The sequence below is a fragment of the Telmatherina bonti genome, assembly GCF_933228915.1.
Source record: "Telmatherina bonti genome assembly, chromosome: 18".
In the NCBI taxonomy this organism is placed as follows: domain Eukaryota; kingdom Metazoa; phylum Chordata; class Actinopteri; order Atheriniformes; family Telmatherinidae; genus Telmatherina; species Telmatherina bonti.
This window is the reverse complement of record NC_136616.1, coordinates 11,477,296-11,498,740: the sequence shown is the minus strand read 5'-3', so window position 1 is coordinate 11,498,740 and position 21,445 is coordinate 11,477,296. Positions and strand designations below refer to the sequence as shown.

The window sequence follows — 21,445 nt, the reverse complement described above, 5'->3', positions numbered from 1 at the left end:
AGAGATTGCAACACAAGCATTAGCATGTTGCGTTTGTAGCCTAGCATAAATAGAAAGGATGACCTCACTGGCTGTGTTTGCAGCAGTAAATAATATGGAGGAAGAGTCACGGCTAACAGTTTCATGTGCAGTTGTTCTCCTTTACAGGGACATGTTTAGGATGCAACAACACTGTGTTCAAAAAGCACAACAGTCCCGCCTCATTTTAGCTTCCCACCAACTTCATTGTTGAGGTTTGTTCATATTCTACAGCCATTGGGCAGATGCATTTATCCAAAGTGATCAACTAATGTAACATGCATGTTTTGTGGGTGGATACAGGAGTATCCACCATGTGCAACATGCAATTTCCATACAGAAGGGCCATTGTTCAAACCTCCGCGAGCCGGGGTTCAAACCAGCAACCTACGTGCTGTGCAGCCACAGCAGTAACCGCTACGCCACCATCCTGTCCACAGTCATAAAAACTTAGACCAGTAGACAAACACACAGAGTTCAGGTTGAATCTTGCAGCCATGTCATGGTGAAGCCCTTTGTGGGACCTTGTTAACATCATAAACTCGTCCATTTTGTTGGCTAACGATGTCATGTTCCCCATCATGGTCTGAATCTCTGTCTGGGTCTTGGTCTTCATCCTCTTCCTTCCTCTTCAACTCCTTTGGGATTTAGTTTGATTTTTCTAGATTATCTTGATTTTGGAGAGCTTAATCAATTGATCCAGTTTGTGAACAACTCTTCTGTTGCCATGGAAACTCATCACAACAGGTGTTAAAAGAGCCCAAAGCACACAGAGAAGTGTAGCCTCCGAATCAGTGAAAAAAAAAAACAAACTTGACTGTAAATGTCTGAAAAGAAAGTCGGCGCTGTTTTAAATGACGGGATGGTTGCCATGGATACTGCATTCTCCAGTGGAAAGTCTGTGACTGATAATAATTCCATTGATAGAAAGTTTTGATGATAATAGAGACTCCACATGGTGGGATCTTCAAAGCCTTCACTGTTTTACAACAAGAAACATTTTTCAGAGTTGGCTTCCAGTTTGTCCTTCATACTTCTGAGAGACTCCGCCTCTTTGAAATGCTCCTTATAGTCATGCCTGTCTGCTCAGGAGGACATATTTAAGATACACACTTTTCTGAAAATAGCAAAGAAACTTGAAGACATCTGCATGCAGATGGTCTCAGCTTACAGAGGTTAGACTGGAAGGTGCTGACACACACACACACACACACACACACACACACATACAAACACACACACACACACACATACAAACACACACACACACACACACACACACACACACACACACACACACACACACACATGTTCCTGTTTGAGGATTCCACACAAATAAGATCTGATGCTGAGAACATTTTCTTCCCATGATCACGTCTACTGCGCCCTCGCCCATCTCTGGCAGCTTGGCTTTGTGTTTATCTGTGTGTGTGTGTGTGTGTGTGTGTGTGTGTGTGTGTGTGTGTGTGTGTGTATGTGTATGTGTGTGTGTGTGTGCTGTCAAAGCTGTTTGTATGCTGCGGTCACCCTAAGCAACTTCGTTTTGACACTCTTGCTTCCACTCGTCTCAACCGAGCCTCCCGCTTGTTTACTTTGCGTGACTGTGTGTGTGTGTGTGTGTGTGTGTGTGTGTGTGTGTGTGTGTGTGTGTGTGTGTGTGTGTGTGTGTGTGTGTGGTCCTAGTTTTTGGCATAGCAACTGCTTCGTCACTGGTTTCCTCTCCCCTCCTTCTCCTTCTCATTTCCATCTACAGTGGAATATCTCTTTTTCCTCCTCCCTCCTCCTCCGCCGCTCCTCACCCACAGAGCAGAGGAGGAGAAGGTCAGGTATGATGATGATGATGACGATGATGATGATGATGCCTGTGGCGTTGCACTTGGTGAGAATTCACATCCTTCAGACAGAAAGGAGAGAAAAAAGAGGTACTTGGAGGACAGATGTGGAGCTCTTCTGAATCTTTTTCCCTGAAAAGGACTCAGATTGACAGCTTGCCTTCATCCTGATGTAAATCCGCTGAGTGATGCTCATCAACTCAAGTTTTGGAGGAATCACAGATGCTTTTCTATCATTCATGTATTTGTAATGGAACATCACAGATAAGCGAGGATATTGTTGAGTCGACTACTTTATGGCTGTAGAGGAACACTGTACTAAACTTTTACGTGAAATAGGAATTATGGGAATTACCATTTTTATAAATCACCTTCAGACAGAAATAATTGACCAAGTTGGACCATTTACATTTACATAAATAAATGGTGTAATTTCAATACTAGTTTTAGTCATAAATGTTTAAAACAAACTTTAAAAAAAAAGGAAATGATGACAGAATTGATCTAGTTGTTATCGTGACACCCTACTTTTCATCCAGCTCCACATCAACTTCCTCTCTAAGCCAGCTTGCTGTTGCCATGGCAACTCCACTCTCTTCCTCTCCCCTCCTGTCCAAAAATACGGAGAGAAAAACCCCCACAAAAAACTCTCCAAAAAAACAAGATAAGTGCGTAAAACAGTGACATGGAAGGAAAGGAGAGGAGGAAGATCTGGAAAGAGAGGTGAAACGTTCCTGCTTTCCCTTCCGCTCCCCGTATGCGTCTTTCTGTTCCTGAACACATCGCTCCAGCAGCTTTCATTGCTGTTAACCAGCCAGAGATGTGAATGCAGAGCAGGCTGGGAAACAGGCAGGGGAGCACGCAGGGGGAGGAAAAAGCAGCCGTCTTGGCAAGTTGTATTAGTTTATTCTGCAGTCGCCTTCAAAAAAGCTTAATTTCTTTCTATCTAGCTAGAAAATTAGGTGTGAATTAAAGTCTCTTCGGAGCCTGAAAGTCAGTGTTTGCTCGGAACGTCCTCAGTCTTCACCAAAGCCTGAACCAGGGAAGATTTCTGGTCATTTGTTTAAGTGGCCTTAACTTCTCCAGACTTTCTGAAGGACTTTCTGAAGCTCCTCTTTGGGTCGCAAACTCACCTTGATGTCTCATCACCAGACTGTTCTACTGATTTCAGTCCAGCTTTGATAACATTCGGCATAACTCTTCACCACGTTGCCCTTTATCTGGCTTCTGGGTGCTTCAGTGAACAGTAGCTGGATCAACTAGCCAGATGTGTCAGACCTCAGATCCAGTTAATCCAAACCTTTAGTCCACAGGTGTCAAACTCCAGTCCTGGAGGGCCGCCATCCTGCAGGTTTTTGTTGTCTCCATGCTCCAACCCACCTGACCGAAATTCAAAAATTGGCTGACAAGAAGCTTCTGGATCCATTTGATTTGAATCATCTGTGTTGATAGAGCTTTAGTCCTTCACTTGTCACATTTACACAAATGTTTATGAACGTATTGCTGAACTATGACAAGTTTCTGGTTGAGGTCCGTCCAACTGTGCTCAGTGTCAACTTTCTGAGAAGCAGCAGGAACAAGAGACGTCCTAGAGGACCAGTACCCTGCAGGATTTCCAAATGTTCCTGCTGGAACAAACCTGACTCTGCACATGTCTGCTAAACACACCTTGATTTGAATCAGGTGTGGTGCAGGAGGGACACTTGGAAAACCTGCAGGACACTGGTCCTCGAGGACCTGGGTTGGTGATCCCTGGTCTAGGCGACGCATTTCCAGTAAAACTCCTTAAGATACCATTTGAAACTGGTTCTTTGCATTCATGCATTTAGCTGAATGCCTTTCTAGGCGTAAACGCTCCACAGGTTAGCGTTACGGGCCTCAACCATCACACACTCGTTTCTTTGATAATTGTCAGGGACAAGGACTGAATCAAGCAAAAAAAACCAACAAATATCCAAAAAAAACTCCAAAAAAAACCTTCAGAAAGCTGTTGAGCTATTGCTCAAAACTGCTTCAAAAGCTTCCATGAAGTGTGGCTCGGAAGCTAAAGGTAAAGAAACATCTATGGCTCAACACGTTTTGGATGCTACTGTTCACCAGACAGTCAAACAACAGGAATGTGGGTCTCCATATGGATTTCCACAGAATAAAGAGCATCACGTATCGCTTTGTAGGTGTCAGCCAGGCTTTCATTCAGCTGTGGATGAAGTGTGCTGAGCTGGAGAACGTGGAGGGAAGCAGAGAGACGCGCTGCTGAGCTGCCGACACTGTAATCATCTCAGCTTACCTGGAGCGCCTCTGCTTACCGGAGATCTCACAAAGGAATGAAACTTTTCACCGCCAATCCTGTTAGCTTCATCCTGCCGTCTGTGAGAAGCCAAGTTCGTTACTGAGCAACATCTCAGATGCGTCTCTCACTGGATTCTAGGGCTGTGACGATATGCTTTTGTCCTGATTCGATTCGATTCCAATTTTTTTGGGTGGCGATTCGATTTAAATTGTGATTCTCACAATTCTTCGATATTGCTGATTTTTGTAGATTAAAAACAAGAAAATTTGTAAAACTTATTTTTTTGCTCGTCGTTTTTCTTGATTTCAATTAGGAAAAAACAACACAGTATCCAGACCATCATTCTGCTGCTATAATGCCCAGGAGGACAAGTAAAAAGACGAATAAAAATGACAGAAATTTTAAAAAAAATCATAATGATTTATTATTTTATTTATTGAATTATTTATTTGTTTGAAAAAAAAAGATTTTTTAACAAAAAAATGATTTTAAAATTGTGAAGCAAAAAAAATCCCAATTTTCGATTTTTTGATTCGATTTTCCTACTATTGGATTCTGCTCAGACTAAAAGCTTGAATGTATAAATTAGCACCTGATAAAGATTACTTTACTGCACAAAAGATTACTGAAAAACTGCAAGTTTTGGACCCAGAAAGATCGGCTCCTCGTCGACTTGCACTACCACGCTTTGAATTGACATTTTATCAGCTTCAACTTCAGCTTGTTGTTACTCTTTGTGTTACAACAAACATGATAGGAGGTCATTTTGTTGTTGTACTTTATATCCAAACACCTACTGGAGTTTGACTGTGTGAAAGTCTTCGGCCAGTAAATGAGAAATGGGTGCAAACATCTGTGGAAAGACAGTGATCTAGACAAAAACAGAGTTGAGCAATTTAGCCTGAAAGTCAACATTTTATCTGAGCATCTTTAACCTTCATCGCAGTCTGAACCTTCTCTGGTAATTTCTTTCTATATTGCGAGAAAATTGCCTTCTATTAAAACGTGTGAATCAGAATGAATCAAGCAAAGTCTCTTCTCAGCATGAAAGTCAATATTTGGTCTGAACATCTTTATTCTTCTACAAAACGTGAAGCAGAGAAGATTTCTTGTCATTTCCTTTAGTGGTCTTCAGGAATACTTCTCCAGACTTCCTGAAGGACTTTCTGAAGCTCTTCTTTGGATGCTGGCTGCTTTTTGTCCTGTTCTCTTTTCAGATGATCCCACAATGTGTCAATACGTCAGAGGTCCAGTCTCGAAAGACCTCCATCACACCTCCATCAGTCCTGTTTTTACTGTTTTTTTGTGGTTCATTTAATGTGTTATTTGACATACCTCAACCGTTTCTCCCTCCTTAGGAGAGACTTTTTACAGCCATCCTTTCCTGACAGGCTGGCCTGCAGAATGACATCATGGGCGGGGTTTGATGTCAGTGTTGTGCATGACAAGCTCTATAACAAGACAGGACCTAGAGGCAATCTGCTTCCTGGTCTGTGGCTCGCTGGTTGCTGACCATAAATTGTATCCATTTGTTGGAACCACTTCCAGTCTTGTCTGTTTTATCCACTCCGACCATTGTGGTCCTTGAGCTGCCGATAGTCACTTATGAGCTTTTTCAGCTTCTCTCGACACTGTAGAAAACTCCTTTGGTACCCGTCGCCATTGAGTCGGAAAGCTTGTGATAGATCTTTTCATTTTGTGTCACTCCATCTAGTTCTATCTGTATCCTTTCCTCAGCAACCAAGCAAAGAAATGTCTCCACCTCAGTGTTGGACCACGGAACAGACTTTTGTTTGTCGCATAATGTAAACAACTTGCGAGTTGGAGTCGCTCCTCCAGTGATGTCACTTCCTGACCCCTGTTTGGCCACGCCTCTAACCAATAGCAGCTTAGAACCTGGGCTGAGGAGTTACTAAAAAGTACCGGTAAACAGGTACAAAAGCCGAGTGGAAAACCCAACAAACCGAGCCGAGGCGAGTTAAGTTGAGTTGGTCCTAATGGAAAAGACATTTTCGTGTTGTTGTCTGTTAAAGCTTCCATCAGTGAAATGGAGATGGGTACAACATCCACCATGCCCCAACAGGCTTTCCCACTCGACCCATTAATCCTCCGTTCCCAGAGAGCTGCAGTCCTGCACGTGTTAGTAGTTTCCCTGCTGCAACACACCAATCATACATCAGACTTATTAGCATATTTGTGCTGAGTTTGATGTCAAGCTCTGCACAAATCTACTAATTACCCATTGATTTGAGTCGGGTTTGTTGCAGCATGGAAGCTACGAACACGTGCAAGACTGCAGCTCTCTGGGAACGGAGTTGGCTGTCCATCCAATGGCAGGGTTTTGTTATCCACTCGTCCAGTTTCATCCATTTTTTTTCTTTTTTCTTTTAAAGAAACCCTGCATACGATGAGGAGCTGTATCATGTTTCAGCTAATTTCTCTGAATCAGAACTGTTGGTGAAAAGAAGGCTACTTAAAGAACCTAACGATAGCATTCATGCTTGGACAATATAAAGGTCACGTTAATGGCCTAAACAAACAAACTAAAGGAAATATATTTGCCTGAAAATGGTCAGCTACGATGACATGACTGAAAAAGAATGACAAAAGGAGTCAATGTGTAAATATTGTAGCTCGAGCTGGACTGCTTGGAGGCTAAATTTCAGGAAATAAAAGGTGACCTAAGACTTCTGCATAACACAGTGAATCTCCAAAAGAAATTAGATGAAGTTGTTTTAGATGCAACAGTGATGTTTGACACGTCATGCGCATCACCGCTGTAAAGTGTGCTTCAGAACTCTTATCTCGCTGCTCTAATGAAATCTGATATCCTTTAAAATAATTACCAATCTTTCAACAGCAAATTGTTAGTAAAGACATTTTAATGTCACCAATGTTGTGTTTTGGGATCTTGAAATTAGAGCATACAAACTTCTTTTTTGACATGTTTTACACTGACAGATGGACCCGTGGGTAGTGAATGAATGTGTTGCAGCCAGGAAGGAAGTCTTATTTAAAGTAGTTCCCCTCCATGGCTGAGTCACAGTTTTGTATCTGCTGCGCGACTGCAGATGCTCAAACACTCAGACTAATTTGTTCACGGCTTCATGGCCGTTGAATGGCTCACAATGGATGAACTGAAGAGACAGATTGTTGACAAAATAGACATGAGATGAGCGGCAAAAGTGGGAAAAATGGGATCACTGATGAGTCAGTATGTGTGGAAAACAAAAAGCTCTCCAACAAGAGAACGCGACAACCCTAAACCAGCCTGGTTTGTTGGCTTCACAATGATGTCAGTAATTCATTGATTTTTTAGCAAAGAATTTACATTTTACTGCTCTTGCTTCCTGTTGTAATAATCATTCTTGTTGGTTTGCAGGAAATGTTGATCCAGTTTTGTTTTGTTCTCAGTTTATTTGGGAAACAAGTTACATTAGTTTATCACGTCATGGTCAACCACATCGCCATCATGGGAACCTACAACCAATCTTGTCTTCTGGTAATTCCCAAAAATCAGCATTCAAATGAAAGTGAAATTTAGAAACTTAGCCAAAGCTGCCCAGTTTCCAGTCAGTTTCCGCTCAGTTTGGAGGCAGAGGGAGTGTTGTTAGAGGCACAGATCTGACAGAAAACTGGCTGGAAAGCAAACGGTCCATCCATGAAGCAGTTGTGTTTGTGTGAACATGCAATCCTTCAAATGTATCTAAATCTTGTCCTACCTGACAAAAAAGCCACGTCTGTATTACAAACGGCAAAATCCAAGAGACTTCCAAGTTGTGTTTTTTTTTTTTTGTTTTTTTGTCTTGTATGTTTGTTTGCCTGTTTGTCTTTCTGCCAAATTTGGGGGTTTGTCTTACTAGTTCTCTTAATCATTGCACCAACATCACAAAAATGGATGAATCCGCTGAATCTATTGAAATCTAATCTATTTCATCTGAATGATTTGGTCAGGAAAAGTCTAATTCTAGTCACTTGGAGCTTGTATTGTAAAAACACTGGTTATGTTATGTTGCACAATACTCATCAGCCTCCGAAGTGGAAACCAAAACCAGTATTTGTAATTCATCAACCCATTCTGAACTAAGCCCTGTTTAAAAAAGTCTGATAGTTTTCTGAAAAACCATTTAATAGGTTAAATCTTTTAAATAACTGAGTTTCCCTTTAAATGATATTTGAAAGTAACAATCAGTGTCTTTTTGTATTAAAAGTGTGTTTGGTATGAAAGATCAAAATGCACATGTGTAGCATCAGACAGGATTAAAAATGTGTAAAAAACCACTCAGTTACTTCGTTTGACAAGAATGATGTAAACATGAGATTCTATCAGTGTTGTTTCTTTATCTTTTATGGCTCTGCCTGGACAACACAATGACTCAGGTACAGTTTGCTGACTGGCTACGTCGTTTTGCTGTGGGGCATCGTTTTTAGTTGCAGACTGCGTACAGACGCACGACAAAACTGCAAGTTATGCCATCAGGGTAATCAAGAAAGTACCCTATGTCTGTGGTGACTCATTGGATAACTGTTGGCACCAACCAGACATGAGGGGGACAGGAAGTACAACAGAACAGCAGGTGTCTGTGCAGCATCTGCTTTTCGTCTCTCTGGATTACCAACAGTGGAAAACATCACCATGACGGAGGCTCTTTCTTTCTAATAAAACCTCCTCTTTGAATGTTCAGCCATGTTCAAAACCATTTTCATCCTGGAACAGCAATTCATCCGACTCAGAAAGTTGGGCTTTCATATGTGATAAAAGTAAAGAACCATCTCTGAAAGGCAGATGAAACAAGAGAAAGTTTTTTTTCCCTCAAATATTAGTTATGACAAAAGGAAAATGAGAAAAATCCAGGATCAGTTGTTTTATATGGCTAGTATTGGCTGTACTGTAAACTACTGAGGTTATATTTTGTTTTATCACAGTATATTGGGGATAAACAAACCAGTAACACCAGAAAGACATTTAAACTGGATGTTTACTTTCCTTTGGCATGACAGTCCTGATGGAAGTACACAGACTGGGAGTTTGTATCATGCTGAAGTCAGAAGGAGAGCTGTTTTGGTATATATAGACTTTATAGCGACTGCCTTGTGTTTGTTTGTACTTGTGGTGCTTTGGGCTATTATTAGAGAGTTTAAAGGATCCACGTAAGATATGTGGAGGAGGATGAGAAAGTGAGAAAACATAAAAATTAAGGCTGTAGCAGGAAATAGCAGATAAGTAGGGTTCAGGGCAGATTGTTGGAGGAAAACATTTATCCAATCACTTCGGTCAAAGAGTCATTAATGGTAATTTTATAGTGAAGTTTAATAGCAGAACTTACAACTCAGTCCACTCTGCCCTGTATTTCATGTTTTATTTCAGTTTGACTAAATATAATTTATTGTCCACGACCAGGTTTATTTCTGTTATATTGATGCATGTTATTTAGATGCCATTGTAGAAAAAAAGAATAGATGAATATGCAATGTGATATTTTCTTTTTAGTCACCGCCATTAGGTTCACCTTGCTGGAAATGCGTTGGGACCCCTTTTGTCCTCAGAACTGTCTGAATTATTGATGTCATAGATAACAAGGTGATATTGACATTATAGCATCACAGAGTTGCTGCACATGATGAGAATCTCCCATTCCACCACATCCCAAAGCCATTTTCATTTATGCATCAATGCATAATTATTAACTTTACCTCAGTGACAGGAAAAAGGGGGTCCATCTTTATAGAATATTTTTATTATATAAATATGTCAATATATTATTTCATAAAGTTTTTATAGAATAGATAAAAAAAAATAAATAAAAAAATAAAAAAATAACTAAAAAGTCCAATAATATTTAAGACCAAATAAAGTGTCTCTGTTCGTGTCAGCAGAAGTTTATTATTGTATGTGAAATAATGTGGCATTCATTTTTTTAAAAAAAATTATTGATGTTATTGTTGACTGTGTTGATGTTATTGTATGGATTTATTGTTAATGAGACTGAACAAACTGATCAAGAAGGCTGGTTCTGTGCTTGGTAACTGATAACGCTGGAGCCACTGGAGCTGACGGTCTAGAAACAATGCTGCACAAGCTGCTGAAGAAAATCTAAGTCACAGATAACTTTGGGGTGCAGTGGTTGTCACCCCACAACAAGAAGGTCACAAGTTTGATCCTTGGCTGCGGGAGGGTTGAACGGTGCCCTTTCTGTGTGTAGTTTGCACATGTGTATGCTCTTCAGGTACTCCGGCTTCCTCTCAGAGTCTAAAGACATGTGTTTGGTTAATTGGTTACTCTAAGGTAAGTAAGTGAGTGTGAATGATGTTTGTTTCTGCAATGGCCTAGCATCCTGCCTCTCGCCCAATGGTTGCTGGGATTGGATCCAGTTTCCCCATGACTCTTAACTTAACAGAAAACAAAATGAATGAATGAGTGAAGAGAACTCTAGTGGTCCCTTCGGGTATTTTATTGGCAATTCTTTGCATCTTCTACACATCACAGTGACGAGACAACAGAGTGAGTTCAGTGTGAGATTTCAGTGCAATACAGAAAGGGAGCAGAGATCCTTCCTGCCTGCTTTCACTTTCTGGGACAAGGCTATCTACTTCTAATAATTCATTATAATGGTTTTGATTTTGATTTTTTTAGCAGTGTTGTAATTTCCTTCAGGGATATGCAGTACTCTTCAGTTATTTTCAGATCAGTAGTTTCTAAAACATTCAAACCAGTCTCTCTTGCACCGACAGCCATGCCATGTTTAAAGTCACCGATAAGCTTTTTCCTCCTGATAATGATGCTCAGTTTGAACTTCACCAGGCCGTCTTGACCATATCTTCACACCAAGTGATTGGCTGATGAGATACTTGTGTTTACAAGCAGCCAGGCTGTGGGTGTATATGTGAACATGAAGGTGCTGAGTTCACCAAAAACAACAAATTGTCTCCTCGCAGTTAGGAGACCGGAACTGAGAACACCAACACCTTGTAATGTTGGCTTCAATTAAATTCACTGTGTAAAACTCAACTTTCTTTCCTCTTGCTGACTCCTGCTCCTTTCTGTCCTCCAGGTGAAGTGGGTACGGTGAAATTCCACGGCGTTGACCTCCTCCAGCACTCCCCATCTCCCTCCCCTTCTCTCGGAGACCCTTTCTCCCAGCAACCCCACTCCCTGGAGCCCGTTTCGGACACACCACTCCAAAACCTTCCACTGAGGAAGACGCAATCTGACCTCGACACAAACGTACCTGCAGGTGTGTTTGTGACTGTAAAGAGGAGCTCCTACCAGATTTAGCAGAACAAGGAGCTTAAAGGCATAATTTCTACCAAAATCCGTTCTACTGCAGGATATTTCCTCCATTTTTGTTTATTTGTATGTGGCATGAAGGAAAAAATATATATATTTTACACACTAAAAAGCTTAAGGTTAGAAATAAACCAATGTGGGTTTCGCAACCCAAAGCAGCTGGATGTGTTCTGGTGTATTCTAACCCAGCATGGCTGGGTTAGAATACACCAGTATCTTTGGTTGTGTTTTCTACCGAAAGAATGGATTAAAATGACCCAGTTGTATAGTTAAAGTTACCCAAAAGGATTAAAAAGAAAACTCTAAAGTCGGGACTGTTAAACTATTAGCAACTGTTGTCCTTTTAAACGGTATGTCACAATATGCCATGGAATAGTGATGAGAGAAAATAATTAAATGCATTATTAGAACAAATAACCTGAATTATTTGCTTCATTTCTTACCTGCCAAAGTGGCCAAGAAGCTTATGATAATGTTTACTTAAATGCATTTTAATCAGTAAACCTCATTTAGGTTTGGGGCAATGAAAGGTGGTAATTTAGAACCTTTTCCTTTGTTAGACAAACTTATCATGTCTTTATGTATTTAGTCACATGTACTTTGGAAGTTTGGATCCATAATAACATAAATGAAAAATTGATGTAAATGTACTACTTATTCCATGAAACTCAGTCTTTTATTTATTTACTGATTTATAAAATATAATTTTGTATCTTTGCTAGTCACTTCTTCAAGTTCAAGTTGACTAGTTTTTATGATGAAATTGTACTCACTAAGTTTGGGTTTTGTGTAATTATTGTAAATGTGTTCATTCCTACCCTCTCCCCTCATCAACAGATAACAATTTAAGTCAGCGACCCCTAGGCTGTCTTCGCCCAGGAACTATGGACCATTCTGGTTTGCTTTGCTCAAACACACCTTCTGCCACCTGGAATGGACCTAAAGGCTCCACTTTTTCCCCTGGAGCATGGAATGAACCTTACAATTACAGCATGAGCAAAGGCCCAGCAGTCCCTCCCAAGCAGCACAGTATCATTGGTAATGCAGGAGGGACACAGGATGGGGTGATGCTAGTGAGCTCAGGACAGTCAACAAGCTCACATTCCAGCTCATTTACATCTGTCACAGACCCTACCGGGAGAACAGGGAATAGCATGCCAGGGTTTTCTCTGGCAGCAGTTATGATGGGAAAGCGGAGCGAAACTGAAGGAGCTCCAGCAGATGGAGGAAAAGGGGGCGGTGGGGAGGTAACACGCGGGAGGGAGAGGTCAGCGCGATCCATAGCAGCACAGAATGCCTTCAAGTTCCGGGAGCGTTCCCTTTCCACACCCACGGATTCTGGCTCCTTTGGTTTTACAGAGGGTGTTATGGGTCCAGACGGGGATATCATAACAACTGGGAATGGGAACAATATGACAGCAGACCACCAGCGGGATCATCACAATTTCCTGGGTCATGGTGAAAACTATGCCCTTCTCTACCCAAGAGGGAGCTCTGAAGACAGTGCAAGTACTACAGACACTGTCTCTGTCACAGCCTCAGACTACAGCACAGATGGCCGATTACGCCTTCGTTCCCGTTCCATCTCACTAAAGAAATCCAAACGTAAACCACCACCTCCTGTAAGGAGCGTTTCTCTCATGAAAAACCTAGGAGAAGCAGAGGGAAGAATCCGGCACGACAGTGGTCTCTACCGAGATGGTCGGCCAAAGAGCCTACACATACCCAGAGACCACTTCCCAGACTTCCAGCCAGATTTCCTTCTGACCAACTTATCTTCGTCCTCCAAAACTAGTGCTGGCGAACGGCAGCTGGGTTATCAAGGGACTGATGGACCTCCAAGTCTAGAGATCCAGCCACCTGAAAGGGAGGGAGAAACAGAGATGACTTTTCCTACTCATTGGCAGTTGGGTGACTGGAAGAGCAATGACCCCTACAGGTAAAAAAGCCACGGCAGCATGTATTTATCCATTGTGGTGTTGTTACTCTCTATGTCTGGTTCTGTGTTTTTGTGCAACTTATAGATGTTGTTTTCAATTTCCCAGGTCTTTGTCAAGCTCCAGCACAGCAACAGGTACGACTGTGATTGATTGTATGAAAGTCAGAGGTAGCTCTGAGTCCCTTTTGGACTCCCCCTCCACCTCCAGGGCTACCTCTCCCTCACAGCTCTCTATGGAGACTGATGTCAAGGCTTCTTCACCCTTCAAACCTCCCGGACTTATGTCACCGTCAAGTGGCTATTCCAGTCAGTCTGAGACTCCCACCCCAACTGTTCCACTCAGTCATATAGCAGGCCAGGGGATAGCAGGGACCACAGGGTGCAAGATGCGCCCAAAGATCCCAGAGAGGAAATCATCACTACCATCACCCAAAGACCCAGCTGCTAGATCTAGATTGTCGTTTGAAATGCCTGGAAATGCACATCTGGAGCTTTCATCACTCAAGCCAAAGCAAAAGGCCAGCAGGCGGCATTCTGACACCTCAACGGCAGCAAAACCAGGAAAAATCAGCCCCAATTCTTCGCAGGCATTGCCAGTGGTTACCCAGAATGAGTTAAAGACCATTCGGCTTCGCTCTGTTTCCCGTGGCGACCTCGATGACTGTCCTGATGGGGCCTCTGACACTATTGAAGAGGAGCAGCATGGACGAGACCTTGGCGAGGACCCCAGCCCGCCACCTACGCTACCAAAACCCAAGCCACCCGTTGCTGTCAAGCCTCCATTACCTAGACGGCCCGTAAACCTCCTCCTTAAGTCCCCTTCTCCCTCCTCCACCTCACCCCATGCGCTTGACTCACCCCCTTCCTCACCTGTGGAACGGCCGGTGCCTTTAGGCAACATTTACAAAGTCATGAAAAAGCCAAAACCTAAAAAACCTCCACTCCACACTGCAACAAGTCCAGGTGGTCTCCCAGATTCAAATCCTACCACTACACCACAGACTGCCTATGATCACCCATTCCTCCCACACTCCCAGTCTCTCTTCGACCTCCCTCCTCTCCCAGATCCCCAGCCTCTCCTGGAAGATCCTCTTCTTGAGCCTGAATTTGACGCTGAAGCTGATCTGCATCTGGGGCCTGGGGATGGAGGATCACTACCCTCTCCCTGTAATAGCCAGGAGACCCCGGAGCTCCAGGACAAGAGCAAAACCCTCCCCTCACGTATCACAATCTCTTGCCTGGCAGAGCTATCTGACAAAAAGAAACCCAAGGTGAGGAGGATATCACTCAGATAAAGCCTGCCTTTGTGACAAGATATTATATTAGATATAGATATTATTATTACTGATACCTCAAATCTTAGTTATCCCACTCATACCCCAGTAAAAGTTTCTCATTTCTTTCCAGGTTCCTCCTCCAGTCCCCAAGAAGCCAAATGTGTTGCTTCTTCCCACATCCATCCACTCCATTAATGGTGGTGCAGACCGTCAGATGCCACAGACTGACAGTCCACTGGGCCTGAGGTCTCCAGTCGGAGGATTCCCACTAGATGATAATCCTGCTTCTCCAAGTGTTCCAGATATCCCAGAGCAAGATGGCAACCATCTAGGAACAGATGAGGAGAGTTCAAAAGAATCTTCATTGCAATCCTCACTCCAAGATTCCTCACTCTCTGAGCTTGGAGGGAAGATGGCCAACACTGGTATTGGATCAGGTATGTTACAACTAGGATTACAGGATATTTAGCCGTTATGCTCGGTTGTCTGAATAAAAAAAGAATTAATAATGTCAGACACCTTAATAAGAACTAATCATTCAACTCCTAACTTGAAATGTATTTGGAAAGTGTGATTTAGTTTTCAGCCATGGTGTGTCTTGTGTGACAGAATTTGCCAAAGAACCTCTAAAGCAAACGCAATGAAAAGGAACAGACAGCTATGTGTATACGTTTGATTGTTACTGACACTTTTCTGTTACAAAGTGTCACATCTAAATATTGCATCAAACTTCTGAATAGTGGTTATGTAGTTATGGCATGTAAGTTTCCATGTCTTTATCAACAAAAGAGATCCAGGCTATAATATGGAATGACAGGAGCACCACACCACAAAAAATAATTCCACGCTGTACACATTCATCTGCCACCTTCCAGTAAGCTATACTAGTAATGAGTTTGAACCCCTTTTGCCTTCAGAAATTGCCTTAATTCTTCATGTCGGGTGGTGTTGGAAACATTCCTTACAGGTTTTGCTCTATATTGCCATTATAGTGTCAGTCACAGACTTTTCAGCTACACATCCATAATGAGAATATTTACTTTTCACCACATCCCAAAGGTGCTCTGTGCTTGGAAATCTGGTGACTGTGGAGACCTTTGGGGTAACTGATATGGTTAAGAAGGGATGATTTGCGCTTTGGGACACAGTGCATTTTCTTGTTAGAACTAGCTATCAGAAGGTGCAGTGGCATTTAATTGTTGCTAAAGGGACCCAAACCATCCCAAGAAAAAAATCCCCCATGCTTGTACACCACCACCGCAAACAGTCTGAACGAGAGATGTCCAATATTATTGGCATACAGATATTATACCATTGGTCCTCCAATCTTTTCTTGCCCAATTTTTTGTGAGCCTGTGTATTGACATACACTCTGTATTTTTGTTTCTCACAACCAAAAAAGACCACCAAAAGATATCCTGACATGATGCACTTGACAAAGCACAAAATCAGCCTATGAAAGTGTAAACATGTAATTTGCATATTTTAATTTGATTTCTTTGCAATGTCCAGATGATTCAGCTGCCAGTGAAAAGACGGTTCTCCATATTGCAGAGGAAACAGATGACGACTTGCTGGCCAACACACCTACAACACACACCACGGAAGACCTCTTCACCATTATACACAGGTTTGAATACACATATAGTCTAAGGCTAACCATAAAACTACATTTAATCAAATTAGTGACAAAAAAGAGTTATATCACTGTGCAAACTCTCCCTCTCAGCCTGGCAGATTTTTATAACCCAGAGTATGTGATGAAACATTTATTGTCTGACTGGAAAGGTGTGAGGTGGATGGAGTATGAGGTCTCCTAGCAACAGCCATATGTACAGCAGGTTACACTGCCACTGACTCCTATTTTGCCCTTGTTTCAGAAGCCCCCTTGTCTCACGCACACACATTTTTGAATGCAAGCACACACAAACACAAGGGAGCTAGTCTCTAAGCAACAAGTGTTCATGATTTTACCTGTTGCTGTGCTTAAAATAGCTACAAAAGAATAGAAAAATAAAGGAAGACCTGGAGTCAATGTTTTCATCTCTTACAAGAAAGGACGGAATTCCTTCTGCAGTTCCAAATATTGGTTTTTGTATTCTCCCCAAAGCAAAGAAGTAGACTAGAGAGTGAGTCAGCTGGATGGAGGAGCAAAATTTAAATAATGAATTCAAAAGATTTCCTGAGGAACTTTTTCCAAAGATTGGGGAAAAGAACGATTTGGTTACTGTTCGTGAAGAACACCACACCAGTCCTCAATGGACTACAGAACATCAAGCCCAGAGATCACCAGTTATGTTCCTCATGGGCCAGTGGCCTGCAAGTTTTGAATCTTTCCCTCCTGAAGCACATCTGATCTAAATACAATGGTTCTCAAACAGCTTGTTGTCAAGTCCAGTACAACTCTCCTAAGGACCATTTGATTTGAGTCAATTGTGTTACAGCAGAGAAACATCTAATACGTGTAGGAACACTGGCTTAACAGGTTTTGAGTTGGTACTCAGTGATCTAGCCTTGTTGGCTTTCACTGGTAGGACAACCGCCCAGGTGATAACGTAACAAGGATGGATGTTTGAGACCTTGTCTTGCAAAAATATTGCGAATCACTGAAGCCCCTTCTGCTTGCAAGAAAGGTTGAAGTGGACGATGATATTGCCAGAAAGGAAATGACAGGTCCGCTTTCTTTACAGCCACCAAACAGAGCTGTGTTTCAACAAATGCCATGATGACGATTTTTTTCTTTTTCTTTGGTTTAACTCAGTCTTTTCTAACGAGCAACTTTTCTCTTTCAGGTCCAAGCGGAAAGTTCTGGGACGTAAAGAACCATCTGACTCATTCGGAAGCCGCCAGAGTCTGGTGTCGCCAGTGAAGCACAGCACTAGCGGGAGCGACCTCAGAAATCTTACTCTAGGAAGCAGCCAAAGGTCGAGCTCCCGCAATGAGAACTTCATGGCCCTGCTTCAGAAGAAAGGCAGCAAGTCTTCGAGTGGAGGAGCGAGGGTCTCTGCCATGGAGCTTTTGAAGAGCACAAATCCTCTGGCACGACGTGTCACAGAGTTTTCTACAACACCGTCAACTACAGAAGGAGGAGAGGCACCATCTGGGAGTGACAGACTCAGTGATCAGTGAACAGAAGTTAACCGGGTCTGTTCATTGCTAACAAAGCTACCAGCCCATTCTACAATCTGCCACCCACTGAGGATGGAGCCATGTGACTAGATCGCTCCAACTAAAGACTGACCATTTGCACTGTCCAATCAAATTGGAGCATATTTTTTGGACAAAATGGTCCTTCCCAATTTTGGAGCACTATGGTTCCTGGTTAAACCTGTTCTTCGAGACATCAGTGAAGAGAAAATTTTCTTCTCACTGGATTTTCAATGAAAGGTGAAAGTTCCTTTTTCTCACTAGGAATGAATTTGTAATGGGATTGGTTGGGTAGATGGGTGGGTGGAGATGACACTGGGAATGTAAAGATATACAATGGATATCTTCACTTCTGGCTTCTTAAGGATAAAGTTACAAAAGTTCCTGATAATGACAGTGGTATACAAATCTGAATCTCTAACCATACCACAGAGAATCAGCAACTAAGTAATCCAAGATCTCAGCGGAATAAAATTGCGAAGATCTAATACATCTACAGCAAATCTATGATGCAGCAGCTCTACGGGTCTGACACCTGTAGCCTTCTACGAACTGTGGAGTCCATCATTGACGGTGCAATTAGGCAACCAAGAGAGGAAATATACTCAACGCTTGGACATCCCCAGTTACTTCTTATCCCTATGGTTACTGCAAAACCATAATAGTTCTGTCATTATTGACAAGAAAGTGTAGGATTTACAAAGAGATACAGCATGTAAGCCTTTGGCCTTCAAGGACAAGGCATGAGCATGTCACACATTCTGTCGCTCGTGCTGGAAACAAAAACACAGACCTTCACGAAACATTCCACAGAGGCAGCGAGTGAATGGACAGCACATAAGAACGCAAGCACTTTCTCTTTTCTTTGGCCTCAGAGGCCGTTTACATGGTGTGATCACTTCGCTGCTGCATTCTAACTCATCATCAATCATTATCTTTTAAAAATTTTGTTAAAATAGTATTCTTTCTACTCCTTTTTTTATACATGCTAGATGGTCATTTACTGTACACGTTTAATGGGATCATACTGTATTTATCATGTACAAAGATAAATGTAAAGCATCTATTGACAAATTTACAGATACAAAGACTATAAAAATAGCATACAAGAAGCTCGGATAACAAACTGCCCACTTGATGAAGGGAAAACACACTTCAACACACACAGAATGATGAATAATACCTTGGAAGGCTAGCAAGAAAAAGCCTGTTGAGTTTCTGTAAGGAGAGTATGAAGCAGGCCTGGTTATAAAACAGGGTTTTTATTCATTTTCTGGTCTGCAGTGTGGGGACCAAAGGACTGAGAACTGCAAACAGACCTAACAGAGTGTGTTTGTGTGTGTATGCATATAGATAGTGCTGAAAAGTAGTGGGAGAACCAGAGCAAATACAGATAGAGTGCAAAAATGTGTGCCTGATTTTTATGTTTGCTGTTATTTCTTTTGTGCTTCCTCATTACCTGTCATAAATATTTGTGTATAATATGTGTGTGCAGCGCCACCTCTCACATCCCCTTAGGCAGCCATCTTGGAAAGTCTTAAGTGAAGCAAGGGGCCGGATGTGTGTGACCTCTTCGGTGTTAGAGTTTTATATCCGATTGGCAACTCATCACACGTTTAATCTTACATTGCTTCCTTTATCGCTTAATGTTGTGGTTGAGTGGGTAAAAGTTACCAGAGACCAAGAGATTTATACAGATTTTAATCATATCAGGTGGCTGTCTATTGTTCTGTCTGATTATTTGTTCTCCAGCAATGATCACTGGAATGGCTTCACAGCTACAAAACTGCTGTTTTATGTCATGATTCCAGATTAAATCGTTTAATGAAGAAGAGTGAACATATTCGAATGACCAGGTCCAGCACTACCATCTTCACCCTCACGGCTGAAGGATTCAGGGATCCTTTAAATTCTCATGAGAATTCAGCAGCCAAAACACAAAATCCAAGGACCAAAGAGTTTCCAGAGGCAAAAGGATGACAGAAGCGTTCTGGTTTCTGGGATCAGTATGACTCGAGTTGTTGGATTTCCTGTACGGAGGGGAATTAGAGAACCCTGAGGACTCTTGGAGATCTCAGTAGAAGCTTGCGCTTCGAGATGGAGGGAATTGTGTGAGAATGCAGGCAACGGACTGAAAGATGTTCCTCCATCTGTCCGTCCACATTGTTGCAGTGACATTACGATGTAGAAGAGGCTCTGTTTGTTTTGCCCACCCCTGCCTTGCATGCTTTCACACCCTGTCCCTTCTGTTGCAGCGATGGTCTGCGTCACCAGACTCCCTGCCACTCCCCGTTCTCCTCCTCTTTTCATCACTGCTGGAGCACACTCTCCATCTGTCTCCCTTTCCCACAGTATGAACCTGTCGTCTGGCACACACTCTCTCCTCCCCTACGTCATCCTCTTCCTCCTCCTGTTTACCTTTCCCTCTTTCTCTGTCTTTCATCTCCGCTCCGTTTGGCCCTCTACCCTCCTCGCCATCCCTCTCTGCATTCAGTCTATGCATTTGAGCTCAGCAGAACACACGACACCGGATGAATGTCAATGAAAGGACTGTTAAGAAAATAAATGCTGTTCTTTTTAGTTTAAGTGTGAAGAAAACAGTTTTTATTAGCGCTTACGTTACGCTTCCTTTTCTTCTTTTTATATTTTCCTTGAGCATCCAATTGACATGAAATGGCCGTGAATGAATGAACATATAAGTGAACATATGGATAGGAGATGTGTTTTTGCTTAAAGGACCTTGACTTTTGGACTGTGAATACAACACCCTGCAGTCTCAGACCTGAGACCATCCCTCGTGGATCCCTGCATGGACTGTCCGCTTAGCAGTGGTTCAGCTCTGTCATCTGACTTATCCCTGCATGGATGGACTGTGTAAATTTAAGTTGAAACCTCTCATCTCCCGACACCTGATTGGTGAACTGTCTCTTGGTGCTACTGAGTTGGAGCGCCACCTTGTGGATGAAAACAGGAAAAAACATAGTATTTAAAAGCACATCGAACACCCAAAAAACCCTCCCAACAGCAGTCATTCAGGTATTTTATACCTGATAAAGGATTTAAAAATTGCATAAATTATCAGCATTTATGATGACTCATCAAGTGACGCTTGTTTTAAATATTTAGTGAATGAAAAGATAATCCTATAAAAATCTGTTTGTTTGCCTTGTATACTGGATTCCAGGCGTTTTGCTGCAACGCCGATTGTATTTTCTTTTGGGTTTTTTTTACATGTTTATATATATATATATATATATATATATATATATATATATATATATAAAATATTATTATTTCAGCTGCCTTGGTATTGCACATACAAATATTGGGCCATAACATCAGAGCACTGCAGGTGAAAAGGGTGAGACATACTTAGATTCTTACAAACAATTGCATTAATACAAAGCTACAACATGCATGTATTTCCATCAGCGAGACCAAATTACTCCAGATAAGTTGTAAAAATCATAAAGTGGAGCTGCAGAAAAAGAGAAGTGATTTCTGGAAAAAAAAATCCAGCAGAGACAAAACAAATATGTTCATCAGGATCAATGGGATGTGTTGACCACTTGTTCCCAAACTTTTTTTTAATTACAACCCTCAACATAATACAAGTTGTTTTATTTTCCCTCCTCCCACACGATGGCTGAGTTG

The 21,445-nt window shown here is 42.0% G+C and overlaps 1 protein-coding gene across 1 annotated transcript in view; it reads left to right on the top strand.

The window, feature by feature from the left end:
- nhsl2 (NHS-like 2) overlaps positions 1-20,953 on the top strand; it is a gene marked incomplete at its 5' end in the record, with an annotated part of 184,366 nt that extends 163,413 nt beyond the window's left edge. The window contains 6 exons of the mRNA XM_079258108.1: positions 11,193-11,375; positions 12,266-13,367; positions 13,474-14,638; positions 14,775-15,081; positions 16,157-16,274; positions 17,437-20,953. Coding sequence (XP_079114234.1) covers positions 11,193-11,375; positions 12,266-13,367; positions 13,474-14,638; positions 14,775-15,081; positions 16,157-16,274; positions 17,437-17,773 — 3,212 coding nt within the window. The 3' untranslated portion in view covers positions 17,774-20,953. The remainder of the gene's footprint in view (positions 1-11,192; positions 11,376-12,265; positions 13,368-13,473; positions 14,639-14,774; positions 15,082-16,156; positions 16,275-17,436) is intronic.
- Positions 20,954-21,445: the final 492 nt, after the last annotated feature.